The sequence below is a fragment of the Eurypyga helias genome, unplaced genomic scaffold (assembly GCF_000690775.1).
Source record: "Eurypyga helias isolate BGI_N326 unplaced genomic scaffold, ASM69077v1 scaffold8924, whole genome shotgun sequence".
NCBI classification, from domain to species: domain Eukaryota; kingdom Metazoa; phylum Chordata; class Aves; order Eurypygiformes; family Eurypygidae; genus Eurypyga; species Eurypyga helias.
The window spans coordinates 65-17,359 of record NW_010248162.1 but is presented as its reverse complement, the minus strand read 5'-3'; the positions used below and the strand labels follow the sequence as shown (position 1 = coordinate 17,359).

Genomic DNA, 17,295 nt, shown 5'->3' with positions numbered 1-17,295 from the left:
GGCATTAACCCGAAGTCATCTGGGTTAATGGAAATCTCAGCTGGTGTTTGGACTCCTCCGGCAGCACTGAAGTGCTTTGTGTCTGCTGGGTCCAGGACTGAAACCCGCAGGCAGGACTCTGCTCCCCAGGGCCAACGTCCGCAGGAAGGCTACCTTCAGCTCCCTGAAACAGCTGCCTAGGGAAGTGGGGAAATGGAGTTGCACTAATACAGCCCCTAAATAAACCTCCTTTTGTCTAACGGGAATAGTATTAGTCCCTGCTGCTGTCCATTGCTGCTTTTTATGGTGTCGTGGCTGGAAGCCTTCACCTACAAACCATGTCAGAGGCGTGTTTGGGGCCACCTTGCCAAGGCAGTTCCCATCTGCAGGTGCAGGATTGGCCCTGGGGAAGGGGCTGGTGTTGACAGAGCTAGTGGGAGCCATTCGCTCCAGAGCCCTGACTGCAGCAGTGTGTTATTTTTGCCAGCCACTCTCATCTTGGGCTCTCCCTGGAATATATTTGCCACATCCTTGTCCTTTCAAGTGCTGGAAAGTATTTTCTGCCAGCTCTTCTTGTAATCCCTTGAGGATGCTGTTTGCACTTGGCTTATTTTTACCCCTAGAAGAGCTGCCATAAGATTCTCCTGGAGGTTTTTGGTTGTTGGCATGCCCTCACGGTGAGCTTTAAAGTGCTACCAGGGGAATACCTCAAAGCTGTTGGCTTCCCCAGAATCACCAGTGGGACTTCAGAGGGTGCTGTGGGTGTGCGGAGCTGGGCTGGGTGCTTGAGAGGGAGTATGGCCTCAGGAGGGCACCCATGCCCCAGCCTTGTGGGGCAGCCACAGGCTTCTGCTCTCCTGCTTGGCCCTGGAGTCCTCAGGAAGGTTACAGGGGTTTGGGGAGCATTTTTGTTTACTTTCTGGCTTCCTTACAGTTTCAGTCAGGGCAAACACTGCAGAGAGAACTGTTTTATACAGCTCATTAAATGAGAGTGCCTGCGGTAAACCCTTCTGCTCCAAAATAGGGCTTTATGTCACACTGGGACTGGGGATATTTTAATAATATTTAGTGTTTTCTGGGTTCCATGCTATGACTTGTATGCTGCAGCTAAAAACGACTGCAGAGAGCCTTCTCTACAATCCAAAAGTGAATTACATCAAAATCTGGAATTTAATTAAAAAGGAAATAATTTGATGTTTGCCTGTCTCAGAGCTGAATCTCATATTTTTTTCAAGTAACGCTTGAAGTAAACATGAGCACTGAAGAGACAATGTTTCTGTATTTCCTGACCCAGTTTTTAACTGCTTCCCAACCTCTTTCTGCAGAGGTCAGAGTGTCTGGCTGCAGCTGGATCACCGAGTCCTGGACCATGACTTGCCCAAGAAACCAGGCCCGGCAACTTTGTACTTTGCTGTTAGGTGAGTAATTGTTTCCACAAAGAAAACATCACTGCTTGGGTTTATTTATCACCAGGGGTTTTTGTTTAAAAGAACTGATTACAGATTTGATAAAGGAAATAAATGTCAAAGCAATATATTATTTTTAGAAGGAGATTAGGTCCTGGATAAGTGCTGCTTTCTTTTGCATTTAACTATGAAATAAAGTAGTTTAGAACCTACTACTTTTTAAACTGTTACAAGAACATTGTTCCTAGTTGTTGGGGTTTTTTTTTTTTTTTTGAAACCCTGTATTTTAAATATCTTCTTTGGCCTGACTTGTCTTTAAGTGCTAAATTTTAATACATTTTGTTTAAACAATCACAGTTCTTTTCTAATGTTTACTTAAGGGTTGTCTGTACTTGAAAGAGATTGCTGATGGCTTCTTTGCTCACACAGCTTGTCAGTCCCCAAGAGAGAATAAAATCCCTGGCAAAGCAATGATTTTGGCCAATGTAATAGCATTACTTTAGGGCTTTTGCTGGCAAAGCTCTGCTGGTTAAGGACCTGAAAAAGCCATGTCCTACGAGACAGAGCTGTGCTGGCAGAAAAAGACCAAGCATCATATTCTTAATATTGTTGGAGTTTTTGTTTTCCTTACAGTCTATGAGGAAAACGAGAGCAGACTGACCTCATTCGCTTTTCATATCTTGGTAAATTTATGCCTTGTGTGCTTAATTATTTGAAGTACTTCCAAGGCAGAGCCTCTTGTGTAGTTGGGTCGGTTGGCACCGTCGCTTTGCCACGTCCTCTGCACCCTGGTCATTGAGGGAACGGCTCAAACAAGCAGCACTTTTTGCTGAATATGTGTTTATTTGTGATGGAGTTCAGAGCTCCTCTTCTCCCCTTTTAACAGAAAGACACCAATCCATTTTAAAAGGGATGATGGGCTCCTCAATACATTCACTGTGTTTCAATGAGGATCTGGGAGGCTAAAAACTATGACTGTCCAAGAAAGCTGTGAAGGCAATCAGATGACTGGAGCGTTTCTTTGTTTGGGATTAATGCTGTTGGCTTGTGATGTTTGCTTTGGCCTTCTCTGTTGGAAAATAGTTGTCTGCAGGACAGGGTGTGCAGAAACCTGGTGAAGAGTTAATGTGTGAGGAGTGGGCTTAGAAAGATCAACCTTTGGAAGCTAATTTTAAGCCTGATCATTCTGTGGTCGTGAGATCCAAAACAAGCAATTAGGAGCCAAGGAGGTGGGCAGTGAGAAAGAAGCAGAGCAGGAGGAGGAGGATACAGAAATAATTTGGCAGTATAGAAGCTCTGATCTGTAGAAAATAGATATTCCAGCTGAAGAGCCACTTCAAAAACTGCAGCTCTCTGTTCTGTTAGAACTTTTGGGATAAGTGAGTGACTGCAGGCCTTTGCTTCATGGCATATGCCTTGGGTGGTTAGTTCAAATGCTTATCTCGTGCGAACACATTTGTCTTCTCATAGCCTACTCCTTAATTAAACTCCCATGAGAGCAGCCGAAATAACACAGTGGCAGCTGTGCATGCCCACGGCTGGAACGGAAAAGTGTCGTTGGGTGTGGGGCGAGGGGATGGGCAGGGAGCCCCAGCACTTGGCTCATGCTCCCCTGGGCTGGACAGTCTCCAGCCATGCCTGACATGACAGCGGTGGGTGCTGCTGCTGGGACAGGGTGTCCCTGGGGCTGGGCAAGCCCTCCTGCACCCGCCATGCCTTCTGAGTGGTTGAACTAGGTTCATCCACGAATAGAATAAATACTGCTTCAGTGTCCCTCGCGTGTGAGATGCACACATAACGAGGCAGGGCACTGAGCTGCTGGTCTCAGAACAAGGGCCAAATGCACAAGAGCATCGTTCCTCAGTATGTCTCAGCACTGCGCTGGGCAGGTTCCAGTAGCAGTACTGGAAATGGGGGGGGGATCCCCAGTTTACCTGGTTATGATCCTCCTTTTGTTCGTAACTCCTTGACCCCGAGCTTTTGTTGTTTAGTAATGAAACACATGATAATCCTTTCAGATTTTATATTTCTTCAGCTGGCACAAACTCAATCCAGTCCTGTAAGTTTTCATATGGCACAGACAGCTGGTGAAGGGCTCTATAATAAAGACTTAAGACCTACAAAATTGTCATTGTAGTTTCAATGGTGCAGACAGCATCAGAAATAAAAGAACATACACTTTACAGTGTTCCCCAACATGCCTGTCATCCCATGAACATCCTTATCTCTGTGGTCCAGTGTTCCCCATCTGTACTGTGGTGATAAGGGTGTACAGCTTATACCACGGAAGAAATAGTGCATGCAGGGCTGGCTGGGGCAGGGGACAATACCTCCCCAGTACCCTCTCCCTGAATCCATAGATTCTAGAGTCTCCTGCTTTCTACCAGCAGTGACTGGCAGCTGCCTGTCTTCAGGGCCAGGGGTACTACTGTACTACTGAATTCTGATAAGTCAGCCATGTCTGACTTTTAGTTAAAAGAAACTGCAAGTGCAAATGAGGTCATTAGTTGGGGAAATTCACATTTTTGGTGTAGCAGAGGGAGAAAGGCTTTAGCAGGCTGAGAAAGCTCCATGCTGTGAAGGGCCACTCTGGCAGCAGGTTGGGAAAGGACAAAGAGCAAGGCTCCTGCCCTCTGATGCTCTGAACTTCTGGAGAGAAACATTCAAGTGTACTTCAAGTGAGGTTTAGCAAAGCTGATTTTGAAAAAAACAAACACATCAGGTGTGATCAAGAGAGAGTAGAAATACATGTGGCTCGTACAGTTCTCAGTGAAAGGTGAGTCATGGAAATGTAAAATAACCTTTCAGTGTTTGGGGCAGCCTACTGGGTTTGGGCCTGCCCCTTGGACAGGCTGCATGCCTGTAAAATGGGTAAATTACCTCCTTATCCTGCAGAGGCGTTCTGGGGAGTGCTTTAAAATTATTTGGATGTAACATGCTCTAGGAATGTGAAATATTAAAACAATTACGATGTAATGCGTTGCTTGTCTCAAGTCGCAGCGTAAATACTGTGTACGTTCCTAACAAGTGGAGCAGGCGCTGGCTTTATTGCTTCCTACCACACTCTCATTGCTGCTGCTGTGGACTTCTTCCAGTGTCTTGCAAATCATCTACGTGGAGAGATGAATGGCCAGAGCTTGAGGCTGTGAGGAGCCTTAGGAGCACCATGGGGCTGTGGAGGGGGATTGGGCTGGTTCTGATAAACAAAGCGGGCTGCCTGCCCTGTGTTGGCCCTCCATCCTCCTGCTAGCGAAGGCAAGACATCTGAGAAGTCATGGCGTGGTCTGCACTGCTGGGGCAGTGGTGGTGGTGGCCCAAATCTTTGCTTGGCTGGAATAAAACATGTACCTTCTGTTTAGTATTGAATGAGAGAGTCTGGACCCAACGCATTCATCCTCCGTAAGGAGCTGAAGCAGAGGTATTCTGCTTCCAATCCAGCTAAAGGGGGATTGACAGGACCACAGTCACACAAATTCGTTTCTTTAAACTGACTTGGCAGTTCCGCACTCCTCAAATTATAGATGTTTTCTCTGCACCATTTAATGCATCTCAGCGCTGCTGGGTTTGATGCCCTGAGTGAGTCAGAAGCACGCAGGCAGGTTGTGTGCAATTTTGCAGTGCCAGTGGCATACGTGATGTTTGGTGTAGCTCTGTAACAAACTGGGAGCCACTGGCTGACCTTGGCTGGGCCAGAGTAACCAGTAATGGGATTGCTGTTGTTGATGTGTGCCTCTGATGAACCCATGGCCCTGGGAAGAGGCCAGGGAGGAAGGCAGTGGGCGTTGGGCAGACTGGTGGCTGTAAGGCTGAGCCAGCTGCAGCCCTTCCCTGCAAACCCCTGGGTTTGGGTTTCTGTTCCTGTTAGGATGGATGTGCCTGATGGGATAGAGCTGACCTCAAAACGTTCCTCCTGTGGTTTTTTTGCTTGTCTCTGTTGCTTGGAGCAAAGTTAACAGCTCTCAGCCCATGGAAGCTCTCTCCTCCTGAGGAAAGAGGGTCCTGTGGGGCTGCTGCCAGTCCCTCTCCTCTAACAATGTGTCCAGCCGGCTTCCCGACCTGCAACAGGCCCTTGGGAGTTACCTTTTCCACTTCTGTGGCTTTATTGGATAGGAGGGATGGGCTTTGCTCCTTTAGCATTCAACAAGGTTTTCAAATGAGATGAAAAGTCATCAGATATCTACGATCTATTGAACAAGGAGTTTGTTGTTCCCTGTGTGCTGTTGGCCAGTGATTTTCTGCTTGTTCCCTCCTAATAGGCAGGAAATCAAGCGCAGTAGCTCATAGTTCCTCTGTGCCATTTTATTGCTAGAGAACAAAACATTGAGGAAATAAAATTATTTGGGAGGAAGAAGAAATTGATTCAAGAAAGTAAGTGTTCTTTTTTTATTTTATTTGCAGATTCTACATTGAAAGCATTTCCTTTCTCAAGGACAAAACTACAGTAGAGCTGTTCTTTTTGAATGCCAAGTCCTGTGTGCACCAGGTAAGGCTCAGCGTCCTTCGGAGCTCCTTGTTGTCTGTCTCTCTTGTATTGCTCCTCCGCCACCTACGTGGTTCTGCAAACTTGCTAGGAGCTGCGTCTGATTTCTCGATCTTATTGAAGTATTAAGATGTTGGTGTGCTTACTCTCCTCCTTCAAATAAATGCTGATGCAAGCAAATGGATAAAGATAACGATGGTTTCCTGGTTCTGTTTTCACAGCCCCACTGTGTGCTCAGACCAGTGTAAATCTTAAATACTCAAAAGCTTTTAAGTTGTTTGAAATCTGGGTTGTAACTTTGCGGGTAGGCTCTGTCTGAGTGGCATATCCCTCTGTACACTGCATAGCAAACACTCAAGGCAAGCATCTCTTTACTGATCTCGAGTCAAACTTGTCTCAAGAAGAAAAGGCCTGTGGGGAAGGTCCTACGCTGTGAACTTGGTTCCTAGTTCCCTGTTTTCCTGCCTTAATTCAGGGAAGTAGTGAAGTAATAAATCCTATAAGGTAGCAATCAAAGCTAGTTATTAAAATACCTGCTGTATTTTTTCTCTGGTTAAGAAGCTTCCACTGTTTTTTTAACATATTCAAATAGGTGAAATATTATTTTTTAAAGTTGATTCATGACAGGGTAGCCAAAATATTAAAAAAATAAGGTTGATGTGCTGCACACACCTCTTGGTCTGTAAAAAGTGGTGTGGCAGCCACCTTTGCCATGCCTGTAACAGCCGGCGGAGCAATAGCAGCTGAAGTTCCATGAACTTTATTCTAGCAATGCCTGATGTTTCTGGGATATTCCAGTTAATGTCAAACTTGGGCATTTGTGGTTTTGGGTTTCTTTTCTACTCGTGGTTCAATCAGTCTAAGAGGGTCACTCAGTTCTTAAAACCTTTTCTTGGAAAACAATCCTGTATCATTAGCTGGTGGAGCTTGGTGTAGCTAGCCAAAGTTTTCACCTTTAATGCGCTTCATATTTTAGAGGTTTATTCGGTATCCATTATTCATTATTTTATGGTGGGATCAGAAACCTGACGTGAAAGTGGTTAATGGCAAAGTTGTGCATTGTACAGGAATTGATGGTTGGAGTAGAGGAAATTGGTGCCTTTTAACAACACACTGAAGTTTTAAAGATGTGTGAAGAACTTGGGGCCTCACTGGTTAAGGTTAATAAAAATCAAATCTCTATTTGACATATCTGCCTTTTTAAATGAAGGGTCCTGGAAACTTCATCCTTTCAGGGAAAACTGGTGTAGTTTAACTAGACAGACAACATAAATTATTTGGAATTGGAAAATGGGTCTGGTTTTAGGATGGAATGGGGAAAATGCCACTGCTATTGAAACAAACACTAGTCGGCATTAAAACACTTGGGTGCAAGTACATGCATTTATAGATGCATAAAGCATAAGAGAAAACAAAGAAGAGAAACATAAAAAACCTGCCCTCACTGATCACACATACATGTTATCAGGCCAATAAGGAGTCATTTCTGTCAGGGATAAATGTAATTATTCTAGCAGCATAACTTCTTGTGACTGAAATGAAGTGATGAGAGCCCGTGAAGAGCTGATGACGCACGGAGCGCTGCAGTAAGCAGGCTGCACATCATCCAGCTGAGTTCAGGGCTTTGGGAGCTGGGAGAGGTTTGAGCGAAGGCTGGTCTGCATTTTCCCCCCATGGCTCGCGAGGGGTGTGCTCTAATTGGTAGCAACCCAAAGTGTCGGCTTCCCTGTTCCTGCAAGTGAAACTGCCAGGAACAGAGAGGGTTTTCTGCTGTGTCCGGTTTCTGTGGGCGGCGGAGGGATGAGGAGCATTGCTTCCTCCTGAGAGAAGGATCTGTGCGAGCAGCGCCCAGCGATTCAGCACGTAATGAAACCCCTGCTCTGCCTGCAGCACTTTCTGTGCCGGCCAGCTTCGCAGACGGCTTCAGTAGGAGCCCACAGCTACTTCAGCACAAGCCACTTTATTTACTTTCAAGACACATTTGGCCTGGTGGCTTTTAACCTTCAAATTAGGTCTTTTAAAAATATTTTAATCTTACTTGGTGAACTTCTGGTCAGTCTCTAGGTTTCAAGTAGCACATGAAGTGCACATGGGACCAGTTCTCATATTCAAGCCTATGGGGTGTGGATAGGAGGATGCACTGACACAGGGTGTATGGTCCGTGATGCTGCGGGGAAGGGGGCGCAGGATGCGGGACGGACAGTGTCAGCTCCTGAATACGGGCAGATTCCCAGCTCTGGTGAAGCAAGTGGCTGCTACTCGCTGATGACAGCAAGGAATGTTCCCTGGCATTTCTCAGTTGTTAATCCAGCCGAGGGAGGTTCGACCTCGGCTTAGCTTTTCTCTTCCCAACACCACCACCCTCCACCACCTCTCCTTTCCTTTCTGCATGAATGAGGAAACCCCAGTGTCTTAAAATGCAGCAACCTGCACCCATCCCATGTGCTCCGGGATGCTCCCCAATGCCTGAGGTGTGCTGGAGGATGCCCTTGCTGGGGCTGTATCCTAACCTGGATCTTTGCATGAGGCTTCTGCTCTGTGTGGGCTGGGAATGTGGATCAGAGGATAAAATGCTGCAGTACTGGGGTGTGAGAAGACCTGCGTGGATAAGATTGTTTAAGAGCCACTCATGAGTTGCTTTCACAAAGCTTTTCCCAAAGTTTTCACAGTAGCTTGTTCCCCATAGAGGACACAGTGTGTGAAAAGCCCCAATCCAGGGTGGTGCAAAGGCCTGAAGGAGTTTGTGTTTGTGCTCTGTCGACATTCCTGAGCACTGGCACGTGTTGACAACACAGCACAGCAGTGTGTTGTCCAACCTGTGCTTCCATGGCTTGTGTGCTTTAAAGGAAAGTGATGCTTTCCTGAGCAGAGGGTGATCAGGTGATGTTGCCCTGTGTGAGAGATGGGGCATGTTGGGGCTGCTGCAATCATGTGGGAGACCACGAGAGCCGGCTGAAGGCTTGGGCAAATACAGTCAGTGTGTTGGCAAGGCTTCATGCCAGACCCTCCTCTAGAGGGGATTTATCCGTGGCATACAAGGTTTGGAGGCTGCATCATAAATGTATTTACAGTATTCTTTGAGAGATCTGTGGGCGATCCTGTGTGTGAAATCCTCTAAGTGGCTGTATCTAATGAAGGAGGGTGCTATCCTCCTAATGAAGTATCTCTCTGGGTTTAGGCTGGAGCTGCTGGGCAGGTTGTTGTCTGTCTTGCCTCAGATGACTCCAGAGAGGTTTTTCTCCCGCTGAATAAAAATTCAGAATAAGTGATATAGTATATTAAATATATTAATTATACAACACGTACCAAACATGGATTCTGAATAATAAATAATGGAATGAAAACCTGCATAACTGTTCTGAAAAGGGCGAAGGCTGCCGTGGTGCTCTGCAGTGCACAGCCTCCTTACCTTCCAACTCCGCATTCCTTCCTGCAAATCCCTCTGCTCCTTTCTGCAAATCCAGTACCACTTGTCCCTGCCTGGGGTTGGAGGAATCTGGGACTTGTGCGTTTTGCAATTCTTGTAGGCATTTTGGCAAGGGAGAGACAAGATAGACAATGAAATCTCCGATGCCAAAAATGTATTTCTTTCTACTCGCCACCCACTCCCCCACCTCCGTGCTCTTCTATATGGGCAAAGCCCTGTTGTGCCTCTGGGATCTTTGCTGCCACATGCCAGGTTTGTGCATCCTCTACATTGTTTTCCATGCAGTCCTCCTCTGCCTTGGAGCAGCTGGGGAGCGAGGGGGGTCTCGTTTGCCCAAAAATAAGACTGAAACCTTACTTTTACTCTTGTGAATCATGTTTTAGCAGCATTACAGGTCTGCACCCAAAGCAAAGAATCACTGTGCACTGTGTGAGGTATCCGTGGCTGCTCCTTTCCACCGCGGCCCACCTTAACTCGCCAGCACATCAGCACTGGCATCTTCCTTCGGCACAGTGTAGTAACGCGGCTTTACACAGAGAATGAGCTTCCTCTGTTGGATTTGCCAACACGACCCACTCGGCGTTTGCTGACCTTGCCCTCCCCATGTCTCCTTGCATATGAACTGAATGCAAGGTTTGCTGTTCCACTCGTAAGAGCACCCGATGTTTCCTCACCGCTGGTGCGTGCATAAACCTTGGCCTCCAGCCGACATAATAAATGCTGCCAGTTCTCTCACCTTACTCTCCTTTCATGTCGAGCTGCCCATTTTTGTCCCCGGTCTGATGGCTGCAGTCCCCAGGCCCGCTAAGTCCTGTGTGGTCCAACCAGCTGCCTGGCTCCTGCTCTCCAGCATTCGTGCTCTTTGGGTCGGAGCATGGAGAAGCCTTATCTGCTGCCAGGAACAGCTTGAGTCACCAAGCAGGAGGTTGGAACCGGTAAAACTTAAATCTCCAGGTCTATGGAAGGGCCTCACAGTGACTCAGTTACAAGCTCGTTTATCTACAGGTAATTTGGGAGAATGCAATGGCTGGAAGGATGCTTTGTGTACGTCTGGGCTCTGTTTTCCTATGTGCCTCTCTTTTTCAAGGATTTGAGAACTGCTGCCTGAAAGCCTTCAGCGCTGACAACTTCAATTTAAAAGCTTGCTTTCCTGTCACTGAACATAAGAAGCTGGATTTAGATTTATGGCAATCTCTGAAATCTTCTGTACAACTGGCATTTAAAATAGCAAAAGGCTAGCTCTTGGTTTCAGGTGAAATGGGTATCTCAGAATTGAGGTGTTTGCACAGGGGTAGGGCAGCTTTGTAACACGTTCAGTGTGTTATTGCACAGCCCGTGACCATAGCTGGGATACTTTTGAGGAGGTGGGTCAAAACTGGTCACGCACATGTTGATGATAAATTTGGAAAGATAAATTAGTCTTTTCTTTCAAAACAGCCAAGTTTGGAAAAATAACACCCTACTTGGCTAGCAAAGCCCTGTCAAGTTTATTATGCATTAGGACTAACCTCCTTATAGTTCTGCAGCCATACGGTTGACTCTTTGCCAGTCCTTAAAATACGTTCTGTAAACTAAGATCTTGGTCAAGTTGGCTGTGTTCCCCTTTTCCTCTCTATATTTGGGTGTCGAGGGTTTATTTATTTAATTTCCCATTTGTTTCAAGGACTTGTGAGAATTGCTTTAAAAAAAAAAAAAGGAAAAAGTTAAAGGAAATGGAAGTTTTCAAAGGAGTGTGTAACCGTGATAGCTTCATGAACAGCAATGCCTGTGAGTACTTGGCAGCCTGAAGACCACTGCTTACCAAGAAGAGCTGTTGAAACAGACCCCTGGTGCGAGCATAAAGTCTGGCTGGCTTCCAGCTCATGGGGAGCAAAGTGGTCATATATCAGAGAGTTCTCGAAAGTTTTATGACAGATATTTCCTAATTCTCCCCCATCTCAAGGGAGAGCGTTCCCATGCAGCCTTGTAACACAGTGTAGTCTGATCCCAGCCAAGGCTATTAAAATACGCTCTGTCCATTGCCTGTATTTGCTGTTCTGCTCCCAAAGACGGAACGTGTAAAGCCCAGGATGAAGGTCAGTAGGATCAGTCGTTCTTCTGCACCTTCAGGGCTGTTATCTTCCATGGGTGCTGGCAGCCAGCTTTGTGGCCCAAAACCCGCCAGCAGCATGTCAGCAGATGAGAACAACGGAGCATGGTTATGCCTGTGAACAAAATATGACAGAAGGAGGAGGCAGGACCCTCATGCTGCTGTAAACTGGCAAATCTCCATGGGTCCCCCTACTCGTCACATCTTGAGAGCTCACATGGGGCTGCTCTCGGCTTGCGGAAAGACTTGGCCGTGGTAGTCAAGGGACTCCACATGGTCCCCTGTGAGGGATTGAGGTTGGTCCAAAGCTGCCTGCTGTAAAGGGTGATGGTTCCCCAGGGACCTGTTGAGGCTGTTGCCAGAGGTGTAGGTTGTGTCCCAGCTGGGCTGGCCCATTGCATGGGAAGGCTTAGTTGGTTTGCAGCCAAAGTTTCATACCCTGCATCTCTTGATGCAGTCACCTCCTCCTGGGTCTAACTACCAGCGTTAATTACGATGGAAAGGTTTTTCCACCTTTGATCTGGCCACAGCATAAAGATGCTGTGACAGCTCAGCCAGTTGTGTTGTTGGTCGTGCTGGAGATCTCGCTGTGGTGCTGGGGTAGGAAAGAGGAAGGCTGTGATTATATGTTAAGTCTAATGACACCTGTCACATACCTGGCTTACAAACAGGGAAGTCTTTATGTCCTTCCCCCGTTCTCTGCTTTTACTCTAATATTAATGCAAAAAAAAGCAGCACTAAATGTGTTCCTGCTGCCCTGAACTGTGCAGACAAGTCTCAGAGTAGCTCCTGCTGTCCCTGGAGTTTCAGCTAAGCGTTGGCTGAAGCACAAAACGCAAGGGAGGTGGATGAGGGTGGCTGGCAGAGACAGCAAAATAAAGGGTGTAACAGAAACCTGAAGCTTTTGCTCACCTCAGGGCACTACCAGCTTTTTTTGACTCGTTGGCTTAAGCCACTGACGTGGGAAGCAGCAGGTCCTGCCAGGAGAGAGCGGTGGCGGCTGCTGCATGTGTACTGAGCTGTGTTCGGTCTCAGGTTGTGCTCTCAGGCTGGCTGGCAGGCTTAGTGGATGACACGAAAGATGTCATGGACCATCTACATGCTGTGAAGTAGCTGTGAGGCCCCCTGAGCCATCTAGGCTGTACAGCATGAGTGCAAACCCCAAGTGCTCTTTTGGGGAGGGTCAGAAGGACTAGCCTTTTAATTTGCTACTCTAGGGGATCATATTCTGCATCTCCTGCTGCTTTAGTGTTTTCTTTTCCCTCCCTAATGTGCCAAAGGTGGACGCTTGCTTTGCTGTGCTTTCTTAGCCCAGCATTTCTGTCTTTGGGAAATTGGTCCCAGTTGAGATGCTTGGCAGTTTGGAGCATCCGATGCAGGATGGGATGTCCGGTGCATCACAGGGCAGTGTGAACAGCAGGTGATACCACTGGGATTGAGACGTAGGTGTGAATGCCGGTAAACAGGACAGGTGCTTTACAGTTGGAGGATTATTCCTTAGCTGCCATTGTTTGCCTCCTTGGCATAATTACCCAGCACAGCCAGGCGGAGTTGTTGAATTTGCCTGACCTAGTTCCTCCCGCGCTGCCCAACTTGGGTTGTGTAGCAGGTTGTGGCCAACAACCCCTCCTCTCCCCAGCCCGTCCCAGGAGCTCAGGCTGCCTTGTGCAGCCTCTGCTCGCAAAGAAGCCTTCAGCACTGAAAAGCTGCCGAGCTTTGTGCGCTGCTGGGACCTGACTCTGCATCCTCTGGTTGTCAGGACACATTGTGGGGATACTGGATCCATTGTGGGAAGTCATGGTGGTGCTGGCTAAGGGCACTGGTGCTGGCATCACTTGCTTCACTTGTGCTGCATCCACACCCAGCTAATTGCCTCCCCTGGTTTGAACACCTCACTGCAGACATTTGGGTCCTTCCTTTCCCTCTGTCTAATTGCGTCCTCCTTTCTCTCAGCTTTTTTAAATCACCTTCCAGTAATTATGGGTAATTATATTCAATATTGTGGCTGTCTTGAGGCTATTCAATCATACTCTGTGTGTATTTGGGGGCGTCTTTGGTTAATATAAATTTTTAAGGGGTTGGTTTGAGGGAAGAGGTGTGTTACTATCTCAATTCTCAAATCTCCACGTGAAATGTTTTTGCTGTCAGTCTTCAACCTCTGGAGCTTACGTGTGCTTTGAAGAAACCGTATCAGTTTTCAGTTCTTGCTTTGGCTCTAAAGAGTTAAAATGACAGTTCCTGTGTGTCGCTTACATTTTTCATCTGAGTTTACAGTCTAAAGATTTGCTTAGCACTGTTAATGCTCATCTGACTATCATCGTGCTTGATCTGTTTTCATCAGGATTTCAGGCTTGTATCTCTCTGACAGTAAATTCTAATGTTGTTGCTGTGTCTAATGAGGGTTCACTGCTCTATTCATGACCAAGCTTGTGATTTTTATCACGTTCATAAGTCTGTGCAGCAAAAGACTCGAGCTCCGATCTGAATTGGAGGCTAAATTCCGCCTGTGGACACTGAAGGCAGGAGTTGGTCTTTACTAGCTGCTGAGATAGTGACCTATTCCTGCTCTACAGTAATTGCCACCCGGTTTGGACATCTGCTACAACCTTTTTTTAATCTGATGTTTGTCAGCGTGACAAAAGCCACCACCTGAATCTGCTGGACCAAGTGTGGTGTTTAGATAAGCCAGTGGCCTTTTGGAGAGCTACACAAGGAGCCGAATCTGTCTTGCTGGTTAAAATGACTGGTCCCTGTGCAAAGTCTAATTGAAAAATATCAGTTTCATCACCTCCCTGGAGCTGCACCCGCTAGTCTGTTTAAACTTATTTACATCTAAAATGTAAAAGACTCTGATTCCATTATGTGAATTACATCCATCTACTTAACCTCATGCTAGTGACCCCGTTCCCACTTGGGATCAACCTAGGAAAACCTTCCATCTTCATCTTCAACGCGCGGCCGTGGGAGCACTCGCTGCCCTGGCTCCCAGGGCCCCCTGCCCGCTCGCTGAAGTCTGCTTAAATTACTCTGGTAATTGCAGGCATTGCAAATGAATCTTCTTACAGCTATTTTCCCCATGTATTTTTGAAATCTGACCTTGCTGTTAAAGCGATGCTAAAGCAGAGACCCCTGTCTGCCAGCCTCAGGGCTGAAGGATGGTTATAAAATCAGAATATTGCCTGAGTGAGCGGGAAGAGTTGCGGTCCTGCACTCCTGAGTGACACATCACTATATGGAGTTGTGTCAAGTCAAGGGCTGTCCAAACTCCTTGACAGCCCAGGGCAGGGCTGGATTACATTATAGCAATGGCCAATCGGGGAGCCAGATGGCAAATAATTTTATATTATGATGGAAAATAATTCTAGGCTCAGAGAGAATTGTTAGATAAAGGCTGAGATGGGCTTTGGGATCTCTTACTTCAAATCCTTCTCTGCTACTTTGCTACTGTGTGACCTCAGGGCAGTCCCTCTCGTTCCCTGTGACTCTTTTCTTTGATTTTTGGCCCCTTAAAAGAGTAGGGGTTCCTCTGATTGCTCTTCAGGTTTGGGTTTTGTTCAGTGCAGAGCCTCCCTCAGAGTGGCCCCACGCTCCTGCCACTTACTGTATGGTGATGTGTGATAAGAAGTAGGGCTGGTCCACCCTGTTCTGAGGTCAGCAATAGCTGGAGAGCTGTGGTGGCAGCCCTGTGCGTGGGGTGTCCTGTTTGTCCCCTTTCCTCTGGTCAAGACTCCTTCAGCATCTGGTTTGAGAGAGTTCAGGTTAAGGAGGACCTTCTTAGCCATTCGCTCCTCAACACAGCTTCTAAGCACATGTGTACAAAACTGGCTCTCATCATGACAGCAAAGACTGAAACTCATCACCCAAAGAAGGCAGCCCCCCCTTCAGCCTCTTGGGTGTCCTAAAACTCTAAATGCAGTGGTCTCTGGGATCACTTTACATTTGTAGCAGTGCCATAGCAGCCTGGTAAAGTGACCAGAGTTTCACAGCTCATGTTTAGGACCGAGTAAATAAACACAGAAGAGCAGCCTCGTAATTACTAGTGCTAATTAGTTAATGGCTGTGAGGTGCTTTGAAGATGAGAAGTGAGGAGGTGCTGGGGTGTTAAGTCCCCAACACCCCTGTAACGCCAGCAGCAGCTATTGCTATGGGTCAGCAGAGACTGCTGCAGTGGCTCACCAAGGGCTGCAGAGTTTTCCTTGGAGCCAGCAACAAAGAGAAGAGGGCCTTTGATCTGAGAATTGCATCTGAATAGTTAAATCTGGAGGAGTTTCTTGTATGCTTAAAAGGTGATGAGCCGAATATAGCTGATTCTGCCTTGGGGCAGGGAGATGGTCTTGAGCTTTTTAAGGTCCTTCTGGCCCTGTTTTCCCTGATTTTGTGGTTCAGGGACAGCTTTGCTGAACTAGATCTCGTTTTTTTTCCTGCTGAGCAGAGGTTCCCTGCAATGGCATTTTCTCTTGTCTGGCTTCCCTGTGTGCCAGTGCAGGAGAGCAGGGTGCTGGGATGACCTGATCTCCTGTAATCCTCCCACCGCCACAGTTGTCTTCAGAGGCTGTTTGAGCAGATGCAATTTAAGCTTAAAAAAGGCAGCGCAGATGTGCATGACAAAAGACTAACGGGATACAGACCTGGAAGTAACACAGTACCTTAAAATTGCATCTATGGGAAGAGTTTCTGGGCTGCAATCCTTGCCTTTTCTCCTAAGCATCAACATGAAAGAGATCTGAAGGAAGGATGAACTTGAAGTTTTTCTTTTTTTGTTTCTCCTAATTTGTGATGCACCCCTCCTCTTCTAATAAAATATGTCTGGGAATGCTTTGGAGGCTACTTCTGCATAGCTGTTGCCACACCTGTTGGGAAGGGGAAATTCCTCTTGGTCCGCCATTGCGGAGCAGCCCGGGGGAGCGCTGCTGCTGGAATGTTTTATTGACAAAGCTGGCAAAAAAACCCTTCCTTTCCATGAAAATTGAATTATTTGTTTGTTCACTTTTTGATTTTTAGTCTCTGTGGACCAGACCTGCAGCTGTGGCAAATTAACTCAGCTCCAGATGTGCCCTATATATTTTGAGATGTCATTTCCCTGTATCTGTATGTAATTCTGTAGATCTTCCTGCTACCCTGGGTTTGGCACAGTTTCAGCTTTCAGTCTGCTTTGTCCTTTCATTCAGCCAACAGATCCTGGGGACGGAGGATGCTTTGGGATCTCGGTGGTAGGAGACAGGCATCGTGCCCACCATGTTCTCTTGCAGAAGATCAATAAGAAAAATTATCTGTGTATTCAAGGAATGGTTCACAGGCTCAGTTTGTTCTTTGTATGTAGTTTGCAGCACACGGGAGGTGTTAAGGGGTGACAACATGAGTCCAGCTGTAAATGCGTCTCCTGTACTTTGAGTGTTACAGTATAGAACCAAGATCAGGGTTTTTGCTTGGAAGAAACCAACTCTGAAAGATTGCAAGCAAGAAAAAAAAAAGGGATCCTTGTGGAGTTTTGATGTTTTGGCATTTATGGGCTGCATACCTCGTCAGCGAGTGCTTAGTGCTGTCCGGGACAGGGCTGGTTTTGGAGTGGGGTCAAGAAGCAGGACATTCCCAGCACGGGAGGGTCAGTCCATGCAGTTTTTCTCAACAATGTGCCGAAACTCCAGCGTACTTGCCGGAACTGGAGGCTGTGGGATGCAGACTGCGTAGGGTGCAGGCAGCTTAGTTACGCTGTATTGGTGACTAGTGAGCCTTGCTTATCAAGCATCAGGGGGGTGTGTAACCACCATCGCAACGACGAACTGCAGTCCCTGCCCCGAGGAGGTGGTGTGCTTCCAGCCCTAAAAACACCGCCCTTTCGGCCCGGCTGCGTGCAAAGCAATTCGTGTCCGGCGGTGGCACGGTCACAGCGGGGCGTGCACCCTCCGAGACAGCG

The 17,295-nt window shown here is 47.1% G+C and overlaps 1 protein-coding gene across 1 annotated transcript in view; it reads left to right on the top strand.

Moving 5' to 3' along the window:
* LOC104509128 (FERM domain-containing protein 4B-like) overlaps positions 1 to 5,868 on the top strand; it is a gene marked incomplete at its 3' end in the record, with an annotated part of 28,749 nt that extends 22,881 nt beyond the window's left edge. Inside the window, exons 4-5 of the mRNA XM_010150967.1 lie at positions 1,305 to 1,397; positions 5,784 to 5,868. Of these exons, the coding sequence (XP_010149269.1) occupies positions 1,305 to 1,397; positions 5,784 to 5,868 (178 nt within the window). The remainder of the gene's footprint in view (positions 1 to 1,304; positions 1,398 to 5,783) is intronic.
* Positions 5,869 to 17,295: the final 11,427 nt, after the last annotated feature.